Source organism: Zootoca vivipara, chromosome 11, assembly GCF_963506605.1.
Source record: "Zootoca vivipara chromosome 11, rZooViv1.1, whole genome shotgun sequence".
Lineage (NCBI taxonomy): Eukaryota > Metazoa > Chordata > Lepidosauria > Squamata > Lacertidae > Zootoca > Zootoca vivipara.
Window position 1 is genome coordinate 26,089,378 of NC_083286.1, and position 20,979 is coordinate 26,110,356.

Below are 20,979 nucleotides of genomic sequence, written 5' to 3' on the forward strand. Positions count from 1 at the left end.
GACTTGCACTCCAAAGATGGAAGAGGCAGCAAGCAAAGTCAGAAGCATAATTCACACCTGAGATGTTCACGAACGTGTTATTTTTCTAACACACAGAGAGCAGGTGTTTGTGTGTGTGTGTTTTAGAAAGAAAGAAAAATTGTCGTACAGCTAATTTACATTACCCACTTAGCAAGGGACTATGTATAATCAAACCCTCTTTCTCTGAAATTAGCAGCGGGCTCCCACTGGGTGTGTTAGAAGCTTGGGGTGGGAGGAATCTACTCATATTGCTGAGGGGAGGTCAGCCGCTGCCAGAACAATGGATAAGGAATTTGCCGGTGCAGTATGCTGAGTGACCAAATACTGAGTGTGCCGTTTTAGAGCACCTGAGGAGGCTAGGGTAGAACAGGTATTTATTTTTTTTAATAATGCATCCATTGCCTGCTGTGACCACCAGGGAGTGCTATACTACAAGAGGCTACAGTGGTACCTCTACTTACGAATTTAAGTCGAAAAAAATTGTAAGTCGAATCCCATAGGAATGCATTGGGAGAAAAAATTCATAAGTAGAAAAAATCTTAACTAAACTGCATCCAAGATGGCGGACGGAGCTCTGTTCGTAAGTAGAAACATTCGTAAGTAGAGTTCTTCGTAAGTAGAGGTACCACTGTATTGGGGAGGGTTGACGTCTTGAATTTCCTCATTAAGAAGGTTGTATAAATATCTAGCATTAATGTATATTCTGTTTTTCATTTCTCACTTACTGATACTTACTGAGCTATGATACTTCTGCTCTGTTGCAGGTTAGATGCCATAGCAAGAGATGCCGAATTAGTCGATAAATCTGAGACAGACCTCAGACGGCTTGGAGAGCTGGTACATAATGGATGTATCAAGGCTTTAAAGGACATCTCATCTGCACAAGAAAGAGCAGGTACAGCTTCCAGGGGGTGGAGGGAGAGATTGCTTTATAACCCATGCCAAGAACTAAAGAAGTGAGCTCCTGTGACACTTCTTTTTCTACCCACACAAGCAGTCCCAACCTTCCTTGGCCATGTTCCTGAGTGGACAGACACAGCCTGTGATCAGGGATATGGGATTAGCAGTAGTTCCCATGATTGTAATGGTGCTTCTTCCTAGTCCCAAACCAGCTGTACTCATAACTGTAATAATAAAAGATAATTTAAAAAATTATTATTTATACCTGGCCCATCTGGCTGGGTTTCCCCAGCCACTCTGGGCATCTCCCACCAGAACACTAAAAACAGAATAAAGCCTCAAACATTAAAAACCTCCATTCCTGAGGACACAGACAGAAAACATGTGAAGTGACCCTAATATGAAAAGGGTTGGGGTAGACAATTTGCTCAAGAGCTTTCATTTCACTGTAATGGCTTGTGCTTGGTATTGTTACTGTATATTTCTACACTTGATCTTAGCCAAAAGATATACTGCTTTTGGCTGTCAGCAACCATTCCATTAGGTTGCAGAGTAGAGAGCAAGATCCTTCTGTCCCTGAACTGTTTCTGAATCAGCCTGTTTTCATAAGCACTTTAAAAACTAGAGCCTGTCTTGCTTCCCCCCCCCCCAACCCTTCCTGTCTTTCTGGGTGAAGCACAAAAGCTGGATGTTACCAATTAATGGTTTAAGTTACTTTGTGATAAGATTTACGTAGATTTGTGAGGTATAAATGAGGCCATATTCTTCACTTGACCTGAAGCTGTTAGTCCATGTCAGCAGCACTCCTTGTTGCTTTTTTTCTATCTGGCACATTGTTGGTTCATGTCCTTGAAGCACATTTGTATTGATTACCTCTTCCTTCTAGTGACCTCATGTTTAAAGGGCATCTTGTTCCTTCACATTTTGGAATAGTGATGCATAAAACTGATCTAACATTTACCTGTTTTATATTCTTATTTGAAAGGGGGCAGACTTGGAAAAGTTAAAGGCCCTACGTTCCGAATATCGGGAGTGCAGGTAAATGCAAAACTAGTCATCTCACATGAAGAAGAGCTGGAACCGTTGCATAGATCCATTCCTTCCGATCCAGAGGAAAGGAAGAGGTTTGTTACATTTGCTTTATTTTGATGTTGGGGGGGGGTAGTATGTTACTAGGGAGTTCTGACTACATCATTGCTCAGGAGTTTGAATATCTCCGTTCACAGCTTTTGCCACAGCTGAACTAGCTTTTTCCTGTACTTGCCACTCTTATGCACAGATCTGAGGAGTGAGACCTATGAAGGGCAGAGCAAGTGTCATATAGTGGTTAGAGTGCATGACTGTTCAGGAAGTAGTGTCCTATTTGGTAGAGCCCCCTTTCTGATACCAGCATTGTTGCAGCTTACCTGGGAGGGGGTTGGGCAGAGGCGTGGCGAGGTCAAGGCTATGCAGATAGACCAACAGAGTCAGAATGGCACTCTCACCTGTGTGCCTTGACAGTTTTGTCACTATGTGTCCCGTCCCCCCACCCAAGCCCTGCCAGGTAGTCTGCAGCAGTACCAGAGGGTAGCTCCATGGCTTGCCCCACACATGGGTCACTGTTGCTCATAGCACTAATGTAAAAATAAAATGAGAGGGAATCATGTGTTCTGCACTGAACTCTTTAGAGGAAGAGTGTCATTAAACTTCTGTTTTTGCTTCCTTTTTAAATGATTATATTGTATCTAGCTGCCAGTAGAGGTAATACAAATAGCTTGTGAACTTATTGTTTTTTTATTTAGATACACCGTTCCTTGTCACACTAAGGCTGCTCATTTTGATATAGACTGGGGCAAGGAAGATGACTCTAATCTTCTAATAGGCATCTATGAATATGGATATGGTAGTTGGGAAATGATCAAAATGGACCCAGATCTCAACTTGACACACAAGGTAAGTCCTGCTGTCTGTCTGAACGTAATGTTATTCAGGAGATCAAAAATTGCTGGTTGGATGGTTATGGTGGTAGCCAAGTGGACTGTATTCTGTTTTGAGACATTTAGATGAGACTGACTGTTGTATCTCATTTCTCACACACTGCATTCCCACTTGAGTCTTTTATATTTTTATTTTTCCCATGGTATCCCTGGAAATTTTTAGAGAGGGCTTCCTTTATTACTAGCTAAGACTGAGGCACTTCCCTGGACAGGGTGGATGGGAGATTGCCTGCTCTTGATGGGGTTACACTCCCTCTGAAGGAGCGAGTATGTAGCTTGAGGGTACTACGGGATCTATTGCTGTTGCTTGAGGATCATGTGGCCTCTTCGGCTAGTGGCCCAGCTGCACCCCTATCTGGAGAGGGATAGCCTAACTTCTGTTATCTTTGCTCTGGTAACTTCTAGGATAGATTACTGCAATGCATTATTTGTGGGGCTGCCTCTGAAGATGGTTCAGAAACTTCAGCTTGTGCAGAATTTGGCAGCCAGGTTGCTCACCAGGGCAAGACAGTTTGGGTATATTACCATAATCCCGGGTCAACTGCACTGGCTGCCGATTAGCTTCCAGTGCTGGTTTTTACCGAGAAAGTCTTAAATGGCTCGGGAATGCAGTACCTCAAGAACCCCCTCTCCATATGAACTGACTCACCCTGCAATCATCAGCTGAGGCTGTTCTTTGTGTGCCTCTTCCATGAGAGGTGCAGAGGGTGGCAACAGAAGAACAGGCCTTTTCTGTGGTGGCTCCCTGTTTGTGGAATGCTCTCCTTCTCCTTAGGGAGCCTTGTCTGGTGCCTTCATTAGATACCTTTAGGGATCAAGTGAAAACCAGGCCTTTTTAAGAACTCTTGTGTTCCATTTTTGGTAAGAAGAAAAAAAGACACGCAGAAAGAATCTAGATTCAGATAGCTTTTCCCAGTTTAGTGAATCTTTTCTTAGCCATCAAGCTGATAAAACTCTCTGTACTTGGAGAAAAAGCATCTTAAATTGCCCTTTCAGATTCTACCAGATGATCCAGATAAGAAACCCCAAGCCAAACAGTTGCAGACCCGTGCGGACTACCTCATAAAATTACTCAGTAAGGATCTTGCAAGGAAGGAAGCACAAAGACTATCTGGGGCAGTAAGTTATTTTCTGTGTATTATCTTTTTAAGTGCACCTACTTGAACTTGAATAAATAATCTAACATGGCACTTTCTGACATTCAGGGAGGCTCAAAAAGAAGGAAAATGAGAACTAAGAAGAGTAAGACCATAAAAGCAGCAAAAATTAAGGAGGAGACAAAGAGTGATACATCACCACCACCTTCAGATAAGTCTGAGGAAGAAGAAGAGGAAGATAGTAAGGTGAATATCTAGAAGTTTGAATTTGTTCAGAAAGTAATAATATTTAAGCGTAAGATTTATTTGTTCGATTGGTCTTTTTGAAGTTTTATCATTCAGATAGCCCCCATATTTCAGCCAGGGGGCTGTAGTGGAGAAATTAGTGGCTATCCTCAGACCACAACAAATTCAGATGACATTTCACCCCTCTAGTGAACTTGCCTCTCTTGACGTGAACCAATAGCAACAATATGGCCAGAGTATAATTGATTGGACAAATGACAGACAACGTGCAACTTGCATGGTAATTAGGTTCCAGGGATTGAGCGTACAGCTAAAACTGTGCATAGCCAGAACAACCCCAGAACCCCCACCCCACAACCACCCCCACCTTTCTGGAGCCGAGTGGGCCTTGCCTCCCGCATGAGGCAGAGAGTTTCTAAGCTCTCCATGGGAGACCGACAGTAAGTGGAACAAACTGAACATTGAATTTAAATTGGAAGTGGGTGCACCAGTCTGCTTAAGGTCTTTTCCCCATCTACCTCTGCTCCATTGAATGTGTAGGTGGAAAAGGAGCAGCTGTGGCAAACAAAAGTTTGGCAATAGAACCAAAAGAAATGACTAAGTACTAAATGATTCTAATATTTATATGTGAACTTCTTAAATTAGCATTTTGATGTACATGCTTGTTTGTTCCAGGATGAAATGGCTGCAGTAAAACATCCAAGCAAAAAGATAAAAGTAGAAAAAGAAAATGAAGAAAAATCTGATGCAGATATTGTCCTGAAGAAGGAGGCTGATGACAAAAGAGAGGCCAAGGAAAACAAGAGGGAGCTGAAAAGGGAGAGAAAAGAAAAAGAGGACAAAAAAGAATTCAGGGAAAAAGATGCAAAAGAGAAGAAGGAAAGTAAAGCAAAAGAGTACATGCAGAGAGAGAAAGAAGTAAAAGAAGAGAAGGTGATTAAGTTGGAGCCGTATTAGAGCACCTTGTGCCCATAATAAGCATGCTGTGTTTTTAGTTCCTCTCCCGCAGGGGTGGGGTCTGAAGGGGAGGTAGGCCTGATGCAAAGTCAGAACCAGGTGGAACTGCCCAATCCTTGCTCTCCTGTATTCTTCACATGGATTGTGACTAAGCTCTCAAAAGGAAGGGAAAAGCCTTGTATGCTTCATTTTGCTCTCTAGTAACATCATTGTGTACCCAGTCTATATATGTTATGTGTGAAATGCTGCTTTGCCTTAATGTACATCACTCTACTTCGATGGTGGTTTTGGGGTTTTTTGCAATCAAGCAGTACAGTATATGTTATTTTTATGAAGTGAATATTCAGCGCATCATTTCAGAAATTTTGAATCTCTTATTTTCTAGATGAATGAGTCCAAATCTGAAAGCAAAGACAAAAGCAAGAAATCTCCTTCGGCAGACACACCTGTTCATATAACAGCAAGTAGTGAGCCAGTTCCTATATCTGAAGAATCTGAAGAACTGGATCAGAAGACATTCAGTATTGTAAGACTTCTTCATTTCTAACAGTCAACGCTTAAGAATATTTTGTCCTTTGGTCATACTAATTAGCATGAGGCATGTGATTCGCTGTTAGCAGAAAAAGCGTTCATTAGGCCGCCAGTTAAATATGGCTCCTGAAAGATAATGGCCATCCCTGCTTAACAACAGTATTAAATGTTGATGAGTTTGTACTCTGCAAACTGTCTTTAAAAAGTTTTAAATGATGCTTTATATGTTTATATGGATTATTAAGTTTGATGCTCCATACAAAATTTAAATATTATTTGTACCTCGCCCATCCATCAATGTTGCCCCAGCCACTCTGGGCAGCTTCCAACAAATACAAAAGCATTATAAAACCTCAAACATTCAAAACTTCTCTATACAAGGCTGCCTTCAGATGTTTTCTAAAAGTTGAATAGTTATTTATCTCCTTAACCTCTGATGGGAGGGCGGTCTACAGAGTGGGCGCCACTACCCGAAGGCTAAATTGGGGATAAATTGCATTTTCTGAGAAAACACAGTAAAAGCAAGAGTGGTGGGCAGAATCTTCATATTATAGATGTCTAGTGCCTATAAATGTCACGTTATGTTGATAGAATGTCAGGTCTCTGGATATTTCTTTATTTTTACAGTGTAAAGAACGAATGAGGCCTGTCAAAGCAGCATTGAAACAGCTGGATAGACCAGAGAAAGGACTTTCAGAAAGGGAACAACTGGAACATACTAGACAGTGTCTTATCAAAATTGGAGATCATATTACGGAGTGTCTAAAAGAGTACACAAATCCTGAACAAATAAAGCAGTGGCGAAAGTAAGTAATCTTTGAGGTAGGGAAAAATGTGTCTTTTAAGTGCCCCTGTTAGCACCTATGGGCAAAACCTCTATTTTGCAAAAAAATCTATTTCCCAACTTATGGAAAGGCACTTGGAGGTGTTGTGATATCATGAGGGGGGGGGGGGCTGCTTAACCTTTTGCCAGCCATTTCTTTGATCAGGACCAGCCACTTCTCTCTCTGTGAGGTGAAAAGCAGCCTTTGTAATTATGATGGTGGAGGTGGGGAAGGAGTGCCAGAGGCTGTCATAGAGATTCCTAATAGCATCTTTAATTTACAAATTAATGAAACCTATTAAGAAGGTTCAGCATAGTTTCACACATTTGAAACTCCTGCAGTTACCGGAGAGAAGAGATCCAGAAAAATTGTCTTCTGAAAACGCTTGTGTGTACAAATGCCCCTGAATAGGTTCAATACTGGAAAAGCAGTATGGTTTGCTGCCTAGCTAGCTTTTTTAATACCTAGGCACTTTATTTTTAATTGCCTACTCTTTATGGCCACATGGAGGGAAAAGTAGTAAATATGGATTGCAGAAAATGTGTTCAGCCCATTTACAGATTGCAAGATGACAGCTGAATTGTATTTTAATTTAAAGTTATGTGAAGCAACAGAACTACATAGTTGCTGTATCATAGTGCAGTATGTATACTAACCACTAGATGGAAGCTCAATTCTGTTATATCTCTGACTTGCTTGAGGTGTACTTTGCTGTGCAGATTTATATATACTGTTTATATATATATATATATATATATATATATATATATATATATATGATGCAATTCATTCCATAATAGTAAAAGCAATAACTGTGATAGTGCCGTACAAGTAAAACAATGTACTGTAGAACCAGGAACGTGACCTGCTAATGATCTTTTAGAAAACTAAACCACTTCCTTTTTCTCTCCAATTCTAGAAACCTGTGGATTTTTGTTTCCAAGTTTACAGAATTTGATGCCAGAAAGCTACACAAATTGTACAAACATGCAATTAAAAAACGCCAAGAAACACAGGTATTAATAGACTGCCAGGTAGTACAGAACAAAAAAGCTTTTAGCTGTGTTATTCTAACATTGGTATTAGTACTTCATGCAAGTGAGACATAGTTGGAACTCTATTCTTTTGGTTTAATTTGGTAATAAAATTTTTCCTTATTTTTCCCCCCCAGCAGCACAATGACCAGAATATCAGCAGCAGTGTGAATACACCTTTGATTAGAAATCCAGGTAAGAACCTCAGCATTGGGATGCTAAATTTTATACAATAAACCAATAGTTCCTGTTCTATATACAGTGGTACCTCGGTTTACGAACACAATTGGTTCTGGAAGTCAGTTCATAAACTGAACGTTCATAAAACTGAAGCGGACTTTCCCATCGAAAGTAATGGAAAGTGGATTAATCTGTTCCAGACGGTCCGTGGAGTACTCAACCTGAAAGTGTACTTAACCTGAAGCATGGGTGTAATTGGTTCCGGAAGTCTGTTCATAAACTGAAGCGTTCATAAACTGAAGCGAACTTTCCCATCGAAAGTAATGGAAAGTAAATTAATCCGTTCCAGATGGGTCCGTGGCGCTCGTAAACCGAAAATTCGTAAACCGAGGTGTTCATAAACCAAGCTTCCACTGTAGTAGGTTTGATGTAGAGAAAATTGTATGGAGCTGCTAGAAACTGACTTCCCCACTCCTCACCCCAGCAGCTCTCCAAGCCACCCCACCCAAAGAATTGGGGACTGGAGGGGAGGGAGGACTGAGGGGAAAGGAGTAGTCCCTGAAAGTCAGGCATGTTCTCTGAATGAAGCCTGAGGGGCTGAGAGCTGCCTAAACATATGTGTATGTGAGTGAAGCTAGCATCATATCAATGTGTAGTGATGTACTGCTGTCTCAGTTGGCATGTATAAATTATTTGTTTGAGCACCAAGTCTTGAGATTAGCCTGCAATTTACTCAAATCATTAAAATGCATGCAAATTGGTAGTTCTCATTATGAATTTCAGTTTATTACAGCCAGCCATGATAACATTGGGAATTGGTGAGACTTCCTTCCAACTAAGGGTGTTAAGGATCAGGCTGCAAGTTTCAGGGCTTTTGAATCAGGCTTAGAATGTGTGGGGAAAGCAAAATCCTTCTGTTTAAATGTTGTTAAATGGATTGTTTAAATACATTTCTTTAGTTCTTCACTTTTTCAGCCCATTTGCTGGTCTCAAAAACATTCAGCTGGTAATTTATGTTGCCTGTTTACAGCTAAACAAATCTCTGCACTTTCATTTAAGCAGATGTGGAACGCCTAAAAGAGAATACGAATCATGACGATAGTAGCAGAGACAGCTATTCCTCTGACAGACACTTATCACAATATCACGATCATCACAAAGACAGACTTCACAGTGATACCTACAAGAAAAGTGACTCTAGGAAAAGGCCTTATTCCACCTTCAGCAATGGAAAAGATCATAGAGATTGGGATCACTATAAACAGGATAGCAGGTGAGTTCATGACAGACATCCAAGGAACCCTGTTTTCCCAATTACTTCATAATTCTTTTTCAATATTTCTCACTAATGAGATGATTAGGACTCTTTGCTCAGAAACTGTTGGCTGTGTGTAGGGCAAAACCATGTATGATGATGATACATGTCTGAATGCATCTGCTATTTTTTGTTTTATATTTGGGGAAAGGGGTGGCCAGGAGTGTTGATAGGGCTGTAGTTTGTTGGTGTGCAAACTCCACAACTGATGCAGTTTGCATTTTAAAATATCAGCAAATTAGATGCAAAGATCTGTTTCATGCAAGGGCCCCCAAACTGTGGTCTGCAAGCTTCATTCAGGCGGTCTCTGGCATGTCTGTAAAAATACGAATAAATGTCATACATAGTACATTACAATTTCAACAAAAGGCAGATATAACATTAAAAGGTCCGTTGGCACCCATAGCAGTTTTCAAATGGTCCGGTGCAGGGGAAAGTTTAATGTCACCTGTAGTTTGGTTCATGGTTGCATTGCTGAGAGAGAAAAGTGATGCAGTGCTATGCTGTGCTGTGCTATCCTGTCCACACCACAGAGCACACCAGGATGCTAGAATCATTTGGTTTCCCCCCTTAGTTTTCAGGAATCTTTTATTGTTTTGTTCTTAGACGAATGAGTGTGTGTGTTTAAAAATCCTGTTGCATTTCTACAAGGCCTACTCTTTTAAAATAGCTTCTACTGGTATTTATTTTGTGTTTCAGATACTACAGTGATGGAAAGCACAGAAAGCTAGATGACCATAGGAACAGAGATCACAGGTCCAGTCTGGAAGGAAGCTTAAAAGACAGTCGGTCACACTCAGATCATCGGATACACTTAGACCATCGATCCAGTTCAGACTACAGCCATCATAAATCTTCGAGGGACTATAGGTATCACTCGGACTGGCAAATGGACCACAGAGCTTCCAGCAGCGGTCCTAGGTCACCATTAGATCAGAGAGCTTATGACTCCAGATCTCCCTTAGGGCACAGATCTCCTTTTGAACATTCATCAGATCACAAAAGTACACCGGAACACATGTGGAGTAGCCGGAAGACATAGCAAAGACTAACATTTCCTGGACTTTCCCCCCGCCCCCCAATACACAATAAACTAACACAGCAATTGCCTTACATGACTTGAAAGACATGGACCGTATGTGCTATGAGTAGCAGTATTGTTACTACTTTCCAGTATGCTAGGTCTATTATCCCAACAGAAGAGAAAATATTTTTGTATTTAAAGTTTTAATGCTGCACTGTGCTACAAATGTTGTAGTGCATTTTTTTAAAGAAAATATGTTTACTTTTTACAGGGACCTCAACACTGCCCCACTCAGACTGGATCTTAATCTGAACTCCTCCTCATCGAAGTGGTTTTATTTTGAACACAATTTAAATTATGTTTTTAGATGAGCATTTACATGTTGACCTGTGATCATATTTCAGGAAAGAATCAAGAGGTTGTTTTTTTTAAAAAAAATAAAGATTCAAGGACTCTGTTCACTTTCCAAAGCTACTTGTTTACATTGTACACTGCGACCACCTTGCCGCTTTTTCATCACAAGCTTGAATATTTAAATTCTGTACCTACAATTGTAAAATAGCCACATGTTCCCCAGTTTGATCAGTTGTAATGCCCTTTTGCAAAATGGCTGTAAATTATTGTAAATTAATTAATTAAGCTCCTCCTCCTCCCCCCAGACATTTCCGTTCAGACTTGGCCTACCTTCCTCAAATGTGAAAAAATATTAATTTCTAAAATAAAATATCTGATGCGGAGTCATTGTTCAGACTAAAACTGAGAAAAAGTAACCTCTTTACCATAGCTATATAATAAGATATTTTATTTAAATTATTGGTTCGCCTTTAAAAAACTAAGATTCTGCTTCTTTGATGTTGTACTGTGAGAACTTCGAGTGATGCTTGGATTTTGTTTTTATAACATAAACAAATCTCACTAAGTGAGCATGGATTTGAAGATTGCACATGCATAGTCATTTCAATTAATGTTTAAACATTGGCCATCACAATTTCAATTAGTTTGAGATAATTCATTTTAGCAAGACTAAGCAGTACATAGTTCCTTTAGATTTCTATTTCTGCTGTTCCCCAAGGACTGAGATTGACAACTTGTTCAGTACCAAAATTCAACTTTGAAATGTATGCTGAATCAGAGGACCCTAGCTGATGTTTTTACTTTACCCTCGGTATCAATTTATAAATATGCTTTCTGGTTTGATACAGCAATTTTACTGTATTCATGCTACTTAAAGGTCAACTGAATATTTAAAAGCATATGTAGTCACCATAGTAGTAATCTTCTAAAGCACTACGGAAGTGAGTAATTTCGCTTACTGCCTTTTGAACTGGGCAATTTCTTGGGTGCTGTTTTCAGGGCTCTGTTCATTGCTACAGTTCAGCTTGCATGGAAAGGTTTTTTCGATTATCCATAATTTTAATTCTAAATGTTTCAGTTTAAAGAATTAAATTAGGGCACTAATTCAACCAAAGGGGGTGTAGCAGCTAGGGCTGTGTGTGGCTTTCTTTAAAAAAAACATTCAAGGGTTAAAACAACCACTTGTGCACAGCCCCCAAATACTGGATCAGGCCAAGGAACTGTTATCTGCACGCTGCTTCCTGTATGCATATGGTCCCAGATGACATGGATGCTTACCATTATGGAACAGGCACGTTCCAGAATTAACTTACCGGAGCAAGAAGAAGACTACACCCCAGATGTTTCACTACTATGCTATAAATATGGAGACTCAAGCAAAGAGGCGGGGGGGGGGGGTTCCCTGCTTCTAATTCTGGAAGACAGTGACCAAGTCCTGGCAGATGAGTATTTTGAGTTTTGTTCTGGACGGCTTGTGTTTACATCCTTGCTGAATTATGAATATACTGAATAGTCTTGGGCCCTTTCAAGTTCATGCTTGTGAAATAGGAGTAAGAGTGACACTAGAAGCTCATGAAGTTGAGAAATGCTGTATGAAGGGTTTAGCAGGGGTGCTGTGCCAGCTATATAGTGAATATAAGATGACATACCATCCTCAGTTGTCCCTGTGTTTTAATGCACATGGAGTATGTGTATGCAGCAAACTGGATTCAGAATGTTCCGTCAAGCTACTGAAGGGGTTTGGCTTCTTCTACTGCTGATGCATTTTAATTTAACTGCTGATTTAGTGAGGGAGTCGCCTCATTCAGTTCCTCAGCCACTGCTGATGAGATGGATGGAATTTCTTGAGTGCTTAAAGCCTGAAAATATTTGTCATTAGCTGAGACTAATGGGCAAATCTTGACTTATTCAGACTCAAAATTCCTACGTCTTGGATTCACAGGTTCTTGCAAGCCGCTGTTTTTCACTGACCTGCAGTTTGATGAGCCATGATTGTGTTGGCAACAGGTGAACTTTGGTAAATTCAGCACCGATTCAGTCACAGATTCAGCAACCTGACGGGGGGGGACCGGGATATCGAAATGATTTATTCCAAGTGAAACCATGAACAAAGAAAAGCTACAAAGAAAAGCATAAAACCAACTGAGGTGCGTAATTTTGAAGTCAATTTTATCTATACTCCTTGAATGGAGAGGACAGGATGTTTGGGGAGTTCACTGAAGGCGAGCAGTTACACAAGGAATTGGCTGCAGGAGGGTTTGTCGGATGGTACCAAGAATTCTCCATCTCTTGGGAGAATGGATGAAACTAGCCCAGGCTAACTTGCTTGTAGTGTCACAAGCAGAACAGCAGGTGGCGGTAGTGATAGGGCAGTTAAGCTGTGGCTTGCCATCTTTGAAATGCTGGGGGAAGAGCATTTTATTTGCCTAAACCTTTAAAGACTTTTCTACTTGTTTTCATAATTTTTCTACTTGTTTTCATAATTTTGTTGATTTTAAATTCTTACGTTGCTCTGGGAGTCCGAGCCAAAAAGCTGGTTGTTATGATTTGGCAACAATGCAAACTTTGGATGGTAGCGCTGTGATTATTGCAAAGTGAAATTGGAGATTCCCCGGGAGATCTTGCGATCTTTAAGAATGTGAAGGAATCCAATGTTCTTGCTGAGCAGAATGCAGTTGGACAGAGTCAAAAACAACAGGAGTCACAGATGTGTTAAAGCATGCATTACATCGAACTATAAATGGACGTTGGGGAAATGATCTGAATTGCTACAAATGTTTTAGAACCAATGGCCTATCTCAGGCGTCGGCAACGTTTTTCGGCCGTGGGCCGGACATGTGCAGAAGCGATTTCCAGCGCCCGTGCTGCCCATGTTCAAAATGTCCGCAGCGCCAGAAATCGCTTCTGCGGCTGCACAGATGCAATTTCTGGTGCCGCTCGGCGAGTCACTGCACCGCGCCAGTTTAGCGCAGCGGGCGGGGGACTTGCAGAGCGGGCGGCTCGGTTCACGGGCGGTCCGTGGGCCAGATAAATGGCCTCTGTGGGCCGGACGTTGCCGACCTATGGCCTATCTAGTCCAGCATCTTAATTCTTACAGTCAACCCCATCCCTGTGGGAATCCATCAAGAAATCTGCTCATCACCTAACGGGGGAGCTAAATCCTATTCTGTTCGCACAGTCTAGGGAGAGCATGGGGAAAGCCCAAATTGCAGGTTTTCTTGCCTCGATCCCATGTTCTCTCTGCAATTCTCTGCACATGTAGAGAGGCCTTCTGTAGACCTAGCTGAAGCAGTCTAAAGGTAAAGCTCATTTTGTCCTTCGCGCAAATAAGAGTTTTGTCAATGAACAATCACATAAAAAGGCTGTTTGCTGCCACTGCCCTTTCATTTCAGCCATTCTTCTTTGCAGTATAGTATGTGCAAGATCCAGGTGGCGCTGTGGGTTAAACCACAGAGTCTAGGGCTTGCTGATCAGAAGGTCGGCGGTTCGAATCCCTGCAATGGGGTGAGCTCCCGTTGCTCAGTCCCAGCTCCTGCCCACCTAGCAGTTCGAAAGCACATCAAAGTGCAAGTAGGTAAATAGGGACCGCTCCGGCGGGAAGGTAAACGGCGTTTCCGTGCGCTGCTCTGGTTCGCCCGAAGCAGCTTTGTCATGCTGGCCACATGACCTGCAAGCTGTCTGCAGACAAACGCCGGCTCCCTCGGCCTATAGAGCGAGATGAGCGCCGCAACCCGAGTCAGACACAACTAGACCTGATGGTCAGGGGCCCCTTTTATGTGCAAGATAACAGCCTTGTTTCAAGCATCTTTATAATGACAAAAAAAGAGTTTTGCTGAGAAAGTAGGCCTCTAAAGGTAGAACCAAAAGACACATCAAAGTGATTCCATGTCATTTTTTTTTTGAATGACTTGGAACCATGAAAAATAAAACACAATTATGGTATTATTATTTTTTTAAGCAATTTACTGCTGAGGATGAGTTGTAATTCTTACTGACGCCTGCAGTAACTTTTTTACTTTAGTGTGCTGACCTTTATAGCATGGCATTGTAATCCTATGGATTTGTGGTGGAAAGCGATGTAGCTCAGTGGTGGGGCCCTTTGCATGGAAAGGATCTGTTCAATTCTCCACTTCTCCAGGTAGGGCTGAGGAAAGATCCCTGTGTGAGAGACCCTGAACAGTGACTGCCAGGCAATGTCAACAATACTGAGCCAAAATGACCAATGGCCTGACTCTATATAAAGAGATTCCTACATGCTCAGCAGTGAATCACATTAGAAAGCTGGCTGCTACTGGGAAAGAGCTGGTGGCCTTGTGGTCTAAACCACTGAGCCTCTTGGGCTTGCCGATCAGGTCAGCGGTTCGAATCCCTGCGACAGTATGAGCTCCCGTTGCTCTGTCCCAGCTCCTGCCAACCTAGCAGTTCGAAAGCACACCAGTGCAAGTAAATAGGTACCACTGCAGCGGGAAGGTAAACTGCGCTTCCGTGCACTCTGGTTTCTGTCACGGTGTTCTGTTGCGCCAGAAGTGGTTTAGTCATGCTGGCCACATGACCCAGAAAGCTGTCTGTGGACAAACACAAGCTGCCTCGGCCTGAAAAGCGAGATGAGCACAGCAACCCCATAGTCGCCTTTGACTGGACTTAACCGTCCAAGGGTCCTTTACCTTTTACCTTACTGAGAAAGTCCATAGTGCAGCAGCCGTGCTTTGCACACTAGAAGAAAACAGAAAAACAGGTCCAAATCCCTGGGATCACGAGACCCATTGAGATCCTGTGCCAACGTAGACAGTGCAGAACAAAACTGCCCTATGCCTTGGGCTCAGGATAAGGCTGTGTTCCATCTTCTTAACACGCTGGCGCCAGAAAAAAAACCCTTGTAGCCCAGCCGCATCACACAGAGCTTGTGAACATTACCCATCATCTCGCGTGTCATATACTGGCGTCCACCAGGGGTCAGTAAAACCACATTACAAACATTTCACAACATGGTATGTAGCTTTATTCTATCATAATAATTTAAAAGTATTTGTACACTGCATGGTCACTTTTTGTTTTTGTTTTTACACAAATGTATACTTATTCGTATATCCATGAACCACATCTAAAGGGGGCTTTGCAAAGACTGGGCACACTGTGGGTTTTTTCTTCCCTTCTTTCTTTCTTTCCTTTCCCCCCTTCTTTCAAGCATAAAAATAGGTTTGAAGCCTTCAGGGAGCGAGAGACAGCCAGCCATTTGGAGTGTCTGTGAAAACTAGTGTTCCTTCTAAGCGCAAGCTGTCCCCAGACACCACTCGCTCGCTTCAAACTATCCATATGTTTGGCATTAACCAAAGCTCTCTTGACTGTGATGGACTTGGAGAGCCAACATGTGCAAATAACATTTTCTCAAGAAATCCCACAGCAGGAACAAGAAAGAAAGAAAAAGAAAAGAAAAAAAATCCCACACACTCCAGGTTCTAACATTTCCGAAATATTACTTATCTCTGGACTTTATGATTTAGATATTAGTGTACACAGATACTCGTGGGGCTTGGGAACACAGGAAATTAGCTAGCACACAGCTGCTCTTTTACGATGGGCTCACACGGCAGTTACACCTCTAAGCTTGTCTATATCGGGCTTCTTCCACAAATACCTTTTCCACTTGGCACACAAAAAAACCAGGAAAATCCACCTATTCTAAGACCATCAATGCTTCTCTCTAGACAAGATTCAGGGGAGGGGGGGGGGAGGTTATGCTTCAAATTCTGTGCTGCCCTAACCAACAAAAAAAGGACAGCTTAACACTGCCATTTTAAAACCATTCTGGCAGTGGGGAAAGGACTAAGCGGCAAATTCAGCGCTATACTCCCAATTCATTTACACAGTAGCCAGCATTTTCACCTCGCTTAGGAACTTTTCCAAAAGCATTTCCAACTTTTTCCACAATTTTTTTTTTAAAGGATGTGAATATTCTTCTCCCAAAACTGATCAGGATTCCCACAAAGGAAACCAATATTATGAAGCTTTTGTTTGGCTTTATTTCAGTACTTCTTACTTCCTGAACTGGCCCTGCAATGCAGGCCAATATTACTATGGCCACATTTTAGATTTGAGGCAATTCTAAAAAGAAGCACCTTGTCCAAGGGTGTCAGTAGGTTCACAGCAGTAGGTTCTGCTGAACAAATGCCCTTTAGCCTCGTCACAACTAAGCAATCCACACATGTATCCCCTGGGCTAACCCAAGGCTAGTCAACATGGCTGCCTCCCAGTGTTGCTGACTACAACTCTCATCCCTTTGTCGTTGCCATCTGCGTTTCAGGCAGGAGATCTTGCCCCGAGACAAGTGGCCCTGGACCCCAAAAGTCAGAAACAGGTGGATGAGGTACTCCAGTTAAAATGGCCTGGGCAAAATTCTTCATGTTCATCTAGGACCAGTTCCTTTTGCCAAATATTATCCAGAAAGCAAAAAATTTCAATAGTTCAGGTGGTTACTTTTTTTTGGGGGGGGTGATATTTTGAGAAGTTTCAGCTAAGCCCTAGCTCCGTACCTTACTTTACTTAGCAATTCCAGCTACCCCTCTGCTCACTAAATCCGGAACGAGGTGGACACTTTGATCCTACACGAGTTTTGCTACCCGCCTAGATGCCAACCTAGACCTCAAAGATTCTCCCAAGTGTCCCAGTGGGCTTTCTTAGGTAATAAGGGAGAGGGAGAGGGAGAAGCACTCTTAGCTTCCTCATCCCCAGGATAATTAAGAGAGCATTTTTGGGGGGGGGACATGACTCAGTTGGCAGACAGCCTTTTGAAAAAGAGCTGGGTGTAGACCCAACTGCAGCTGCAATATGCCACAGGGTCCTCTGGCAAAACACGGGAGCGGGAATGGAGCCTCAAAACAAGTGAGCCATTATAAACATGAAATGTGTTTATGACTGCCTGCGCCGTCTAAAAGCAATGATCTTGGGGCACCTCAAAGACTTAACACAGTGTACACTTTCATAGCTGCACCCCGAGACAGAAAAGCTGCGGTTCTCCAGGTGTTACGTCATCCACTTCCGCCAGCATGGCCGATGTCAGGAATGGTGGGAGGTAGAATCCAGACATGTCCAAGGTGGACTGCAGCTTTGTGGGTTACCGCATGCATCACCAATCTGGTAAATCGGCCAGATATTTAAAGATGTCTCAAAGTTCTCTTTCGGTGTCTGAATTTTGTAACAGAAGAAGCTACTGCAGTTTAGCAAGTTGCAAAAAAATAAATAAATAAGGAAATGAGGACCAGACCACCTCTGAGCAAAAGTTCCTGTTGCCTTAGGCTGCTCAGGCTCCAAATGTAAAATATAGGCTGGCACAGCAAGCTTTTCGGACTAAACTGTGGGGTTCCCTTATTTTCTCCTTTTTAAGACAAACACCTAAGTCAGAATCCTAAAAGGTTTATCCCCAAAGCTTTGGAGTTTTTTTTTTTTTTTTTGTAGTTGTTGAAAAAAAAACTTATTTAGGTAGGCTGAAGGTTCCTACATTTTTTTTGGAGGGAGGGCAAGGAGAGAGAGAGAGAAATCAGACATGATTAACCCAGTGAGGCCTACCACTATCATAGGGAACACACTAAATACAAACCACTTGAAGATATCCATATAATCGATATATATTAAAGAGACCGAGCCCCAAAAACCTCGGCGAGTTTTGGGTTTCACACGCGTACGCTTGGGAAGGAGATAGAGACACCTTTTTCTACGTGTGCGCCCTTCGTGACCAAGGCGAGAAATGGGTCTTTGCACTTGGCGAGTCAATACCCAAGCACAAAGTATCGCCTCCCCCACCACACACCAAGAAAGCAGTCCTTAGGAGAAGGACCGGGGGGGGGGAGAATCACCTGCATCAGGAATGATGCAGCAAGGGCAGGTTCCAATTGTGAGATCAACATCCAATGACTTTTTTTTGTTCTTATGGAACACAGGCTGGCTACTGGCCCAGGGTCCAAAAGGAATAACTAGCTCATCCCAGACCTGCACCTTATCTTGTCCCCCTCCAGCCAACTTCTTGGGGTATGCCTCAAAAGGTGAAGCAGAGATAGGAGGGGGGGGGAAAGGACCGCAGAAGCTCGCGAGTTCAGCTAGGTAATACTTAAAGAGGGAGCACTGGGTATGATATATGTACACGTGGCTAAATGCTTTACATATTACCTAGATACACATAAATATTCAATATATAAAAAATAAAGTGCTTTCTATCAGGTCCTGATGAAAGGACATTATAAAACATTTCACCAACTGCAAAGCAAAAAAATTATTACAATCAAAAAAAAAAAATTACATCCAACATACATGAGGAAAGAAAAACTAACACAATATGTACAATCCGCTGGGCGTCCCAGGAGGGGGTGGGGGTAGGAAAGGCAGAAGCATCCCTTCATATACATGGTATATACATATATATAATCTTTAAGTCAATATATTATGACAATATATATTTTTAAACCTTTGTTCTCGGGGATGGGGGAACCCAACACAACCCTACAAAAACACAACAAGCATCAAGCACAGGAGTCCAAGACTAAGACACAAAAGCTGCTGCCCTTGGCCAGCCGCCCCGTTGTCGGGGAAGATGTGCCACCGCTCCTTCCTGGGGTGCAGGGCCTCGACGTCTTGCAAGGCACTGTGGGCAGCTGCCGTGAAGTTGGCATCGCCGGTGGTCAGCAAATCGAACACGCAAGAGTAAAAATAGATGTCCTTCAGAAGCATCTTCTCGTGGCATTTCGCCGTGGCGCTCTCCAAGGTGTACATGGACCGGGCCTGGCTGGAGGCGCCCAGAGGGAGCTGCCCCATCACGGGCAAAGGGAGGTGCCCACTGTCGTCGATGCGCTCGCTGGAGGGGCAGCCGTTCACGCAGAGCTGTAGGTCCTGGCTCTCTTCATAAGCCATGGCAAGCTCTTCCGGCATGCGTATGGCGAGCGTTAGGTAGCGGCCCAGCTGGCGCACAAAGACCGTGGTCCCAATGTACCGGGCGTGCATCTCCACATACTTGCCGCTCACTCGCTCCACGATGTGCAAGCTCTTGGTGTCACCGTCCCCACCGCTGGTCGTGCCGTCGACAAACGCGGCAGGCAAATCGTCCGTCACGGCCTGGTACACTTTCTGATCAGTGCAGTCTTGGTAAGATTTGAAGATGATGGTGATCTGCAGAAGGAAAGGGAGGGGGGAGCCAAGAAGAGAAGAATTAGAGCAGGGAAACGACACGACACGCCTCTCGGCTACGTACTGTACAGCCGTTTAAAATCCACTCAAAAAGACTCCATTCGCTGCCGGGTACCAAATTCAACACCTGCTGGGATGCTACCGTTAGCACAGTCCAATTATCAGCATGCAACGTTCAATGAAACAGAAACCAACCTTGCCCCAAAGTAGTCTTGGAGCATCAAAAAATGGTGTATCACGGTGCAAACAACACCTTCTACCAGCGTTTCTCAAACTTGGGTCTCCAGCTGTTTTTGGACTACAATTCCCACCATCCCTAGCTAGCAAGAGCAGTGGCCCGGGATGATGTGAGTTGTAGTCCCACAACAGGAGCACACCCCAGCTTGAAAAACACTTTCAGGCTATCCTTTCCCCCAACCTGATGCCTTCCAGATTTTTTGGACTGCAGACACCAGGCTGAGGAAGGCTGTCCTAAATTCTAGAAATCACAAGCAGGTTAACATGCAACCTTTCTAAAGGTTCATTCCCAGCGCTTGGGCTTCCTACTTCATGAGGGAAAGAAGAATGAGCGGCTCTCTGTATTGTTAAGTTCTAGCTGAATGGCCAGTTAACGGACCGAAGGTGTGCTCAAACTCCATAACTACGGGATTGAATGATACTTTTACAGAGTAATAAAAAGAGGGTTTTATACTGCAGTAAAGATGGCATGAAATAAACAAGCATTAGTGTGCTTGTACTGAAGACAAACTCCTCAGGCTTTGCTACAGACCAGGAGTCTGCTGTAGGAAAAACAACACCCCTTCAGTGTTGTCTCCTGTGGGCGGAAAACGTTTGGGGACATTGAGGGATGAAGCAGCAAGCTTTTTTCTGAGAGCAACCACCTGTCCCATGCTAAGCAACCAAGCAAGATTCACTGCAATTATTGCGAGACAGCCCTGCCCTCCCCCCCCCCGAGTCCCATAAATGGTTCCAGGAAGAATTTTCTGACTGTAAGAGCTGTTCTCTGGTAGAATGATCTCCCTCGGGAGATTGTGGGTGATCTCCATCCTTGGAGGTTTTTAAGCAGCGGTTGGAGGGGCTTCTGTTTTAACTACTTTAGCTGAGATTTCTGCATTGCAGGGGGTTGGATTAGATGACCCTCGGGGTCCTTTCCAACTCTACAATTCTATGATGCCCTCCTGTGAGTATAAACACATCCCTGGGGAAGTGGACTGGGAAGCTCTTAGTTCTTTGTGAAGTACTGGTTTGAAAGATAAAGCTTGGGGAAGCCTCCTTCAGGCATTCCCACACCCCAGAGTTTTCAGAGAGCTATGCAGTAGTAAGAACTTTAGCAGATGGCGGGGGACCGA

The 20,979-nt window shown here is 43.0% G+C and overlaps 2 protein-coding genes across 7 annotated transcripts in view; one reads left to right on the forward strand and one right to left on the reverse strand.

Annotated features, from left to right (window-relative positions):
* Positions 1-13,260, forward strand: part of CHD1 (chromodomain helicase DNA binding protein 1) — a 49,034-nt gene extending 35,774 nt beyond the window's left edge. Inside the window, exons 26-37 of one of the 4 annotated variants that reach the window (XM_035099672.2) lie at positions 786-916; positions 1,907-2,045; positions 2,703-2,853; positions 3,894-4,016; positions 4,103-4,240; positions 4,916-5,173; positions 5,583-5,723; positions 6,356-6,534; positions 7,472-7,568; positions 7,727-7,781; positions 8,826-9,039; positions 9,781-13,260. In XM_035099672.2, coding sequence (XP_034955563.2) covers positions 786-916; positions 1,907-2,045; positions 2,703-2,853; positions 3,894-4,016; positions 4,103-4,240; positions 4,916-5,173; positions 5,583-5,723; positions 6,356-6,534; positions 7,472-7,568; positions 7,727-7,781; positions 8,826-9,039; positions 9,781-10,123 — 1,969 coding nt within the window. In that variant the 3' untranslated portion in view covers positions 10,124-13,260. Of the gene's footprint in view, positions 1-785; positions 917-1,906; positions 2,046-2,702; positions 2,854-3,893; positions 4,017-4,102; positions 4,241-4,915; positions 5,174-5,582; positions 5,724-6,355; positions 6,535-7,471; positions 7,569-7,723; positions 7,782-8,825; positions 9,040-9,780 lie in introns of all 4 variants that reach the window. The other 3 variants (XM_035099670.2, XM_035099673.2, XM_035099671.2) reach the window with 3 other exon arrangements.
* Positions 13,261-15,435: 2,175 nt separating this feature from the next.
* RGMB (repulsive guidance molecule BMP co-receptor b) overlaps positions 15,436-20,979 on the reverse strand; it is a 45,234-nt gene continuing 39,690 nt past the window's right edge. For all 3 annotated transcript variants that reach the window (XM_060280177.1, XM_060280176.1, XM_035100241.2), the window contains one exon: positions 15,436-19,612. In XM_060280177.1, the coding sequence (XP_060136160.1) occupies positions 18,950-19,612 (663 nt within the window). In that variant the 3' untranslated portion in view covers positions 15,436-18,949. The remainder of the gene's footprint in view (positions 19,613-20,979) is intronic.